At 45.1% G+C, this 645-nt stretch overlaps 1 protein-coding gene across 1 annotated transcript in view; it reads right to left on the bottom strand.

Moving 5' to 3' along the window:
* The window catches only part of sestd1 (SEC14 and spectrin domains 1), a 35148-nt gene that overhangs the window by 31005 nt on the left and 3498 nt on the right, over positions 1-645 (bottom strand). Inside the window, exons 2-3 of the mRNA XM_008296222.1 lie at positions 261-330; positions 45-153 (exon numbers count right to left, since the gene is read on the bottom strand). Of these exons, the coding sequence (XP_008294444.1) occupies positions 45-153; positions 261-330 (179 nt within the window). The remainder of the gene's footprint in view (positions 1-44; positions 154-260; positions 331-645) is intronic.

Below are 645 nucleotides of genomic sequence, written 5' to 3'. Positions count from 1 at the left end.
GTGTGTGTGTGTGTGTGTGTGTGTGTGTGTGTGTGTGTGTTTACCTGGGGATGCTAAGCAGGTAGTCCAGAGTGTCGCTGAGCTCCTCCATGCTGGTCTGATCTGAACTGAGAGGGATGGTCAGGATCAGACCACTGCGCCGGTCTTTGCCCCCTAAAAAGAGACAGAAATGAGATTACTGAACAAACTGCATGAACCTGTACTGGGACAGTCCTCACACTGACGAAAACACTGAAGCAGAAACCCTGCGTGTGTTTTACCTGACAGGAAGGCCAGTTTCTTCTTGAGGACGGGGAGGATGGTGGTCGCTTCCATGGTAACGTTGGACATCTGTACACATACACATGTAAAACATAACAGACAGGTTGACTTTTATCAAGTCTCTGAAAATGTTATTCACATGCTCAGAGAGTTTGGGTCATGGTAAATGTTCCTCCTGTCCTTGCTGCCAATGAAGAGTCACATTCTAAAACAATTCTGATGTAAATAACGGAGACAAAATCCACATCTAGCACATTTTTTACTGTCTAAAGCTAATATGCAGTCTGAGGTACCCAAATCAAGTGAATAGAAACTAGTCCACAAGTTCAAACACAAGACCACATGTTCAGTCCATAGCCCTCACACTCAAACACTAGTCCACAG

The sequence above is a fragment of the Stegastes partitus genome, unplaced genomic scaffold (assembly GCF_000690725.1).
Source record: "Stegastes partitus isolate 25-593 unplaced genomic scaffold, Stegastes_partitus-1.0.2 Scaffold1112, whole genome shotgun sequence".
NCBI classification, from domain to species: domain Eukaryota; kingdom Metazoa; phylum Chordata; class Actinopteri; family Pomacentridae; genus Stegastes; species Stegastes partitus.
The sequence above is the reverse complement of the archived record's forward strand: the minus strand, read 5'-3'. Positions and strand labels throughout refer to the sequence as shown.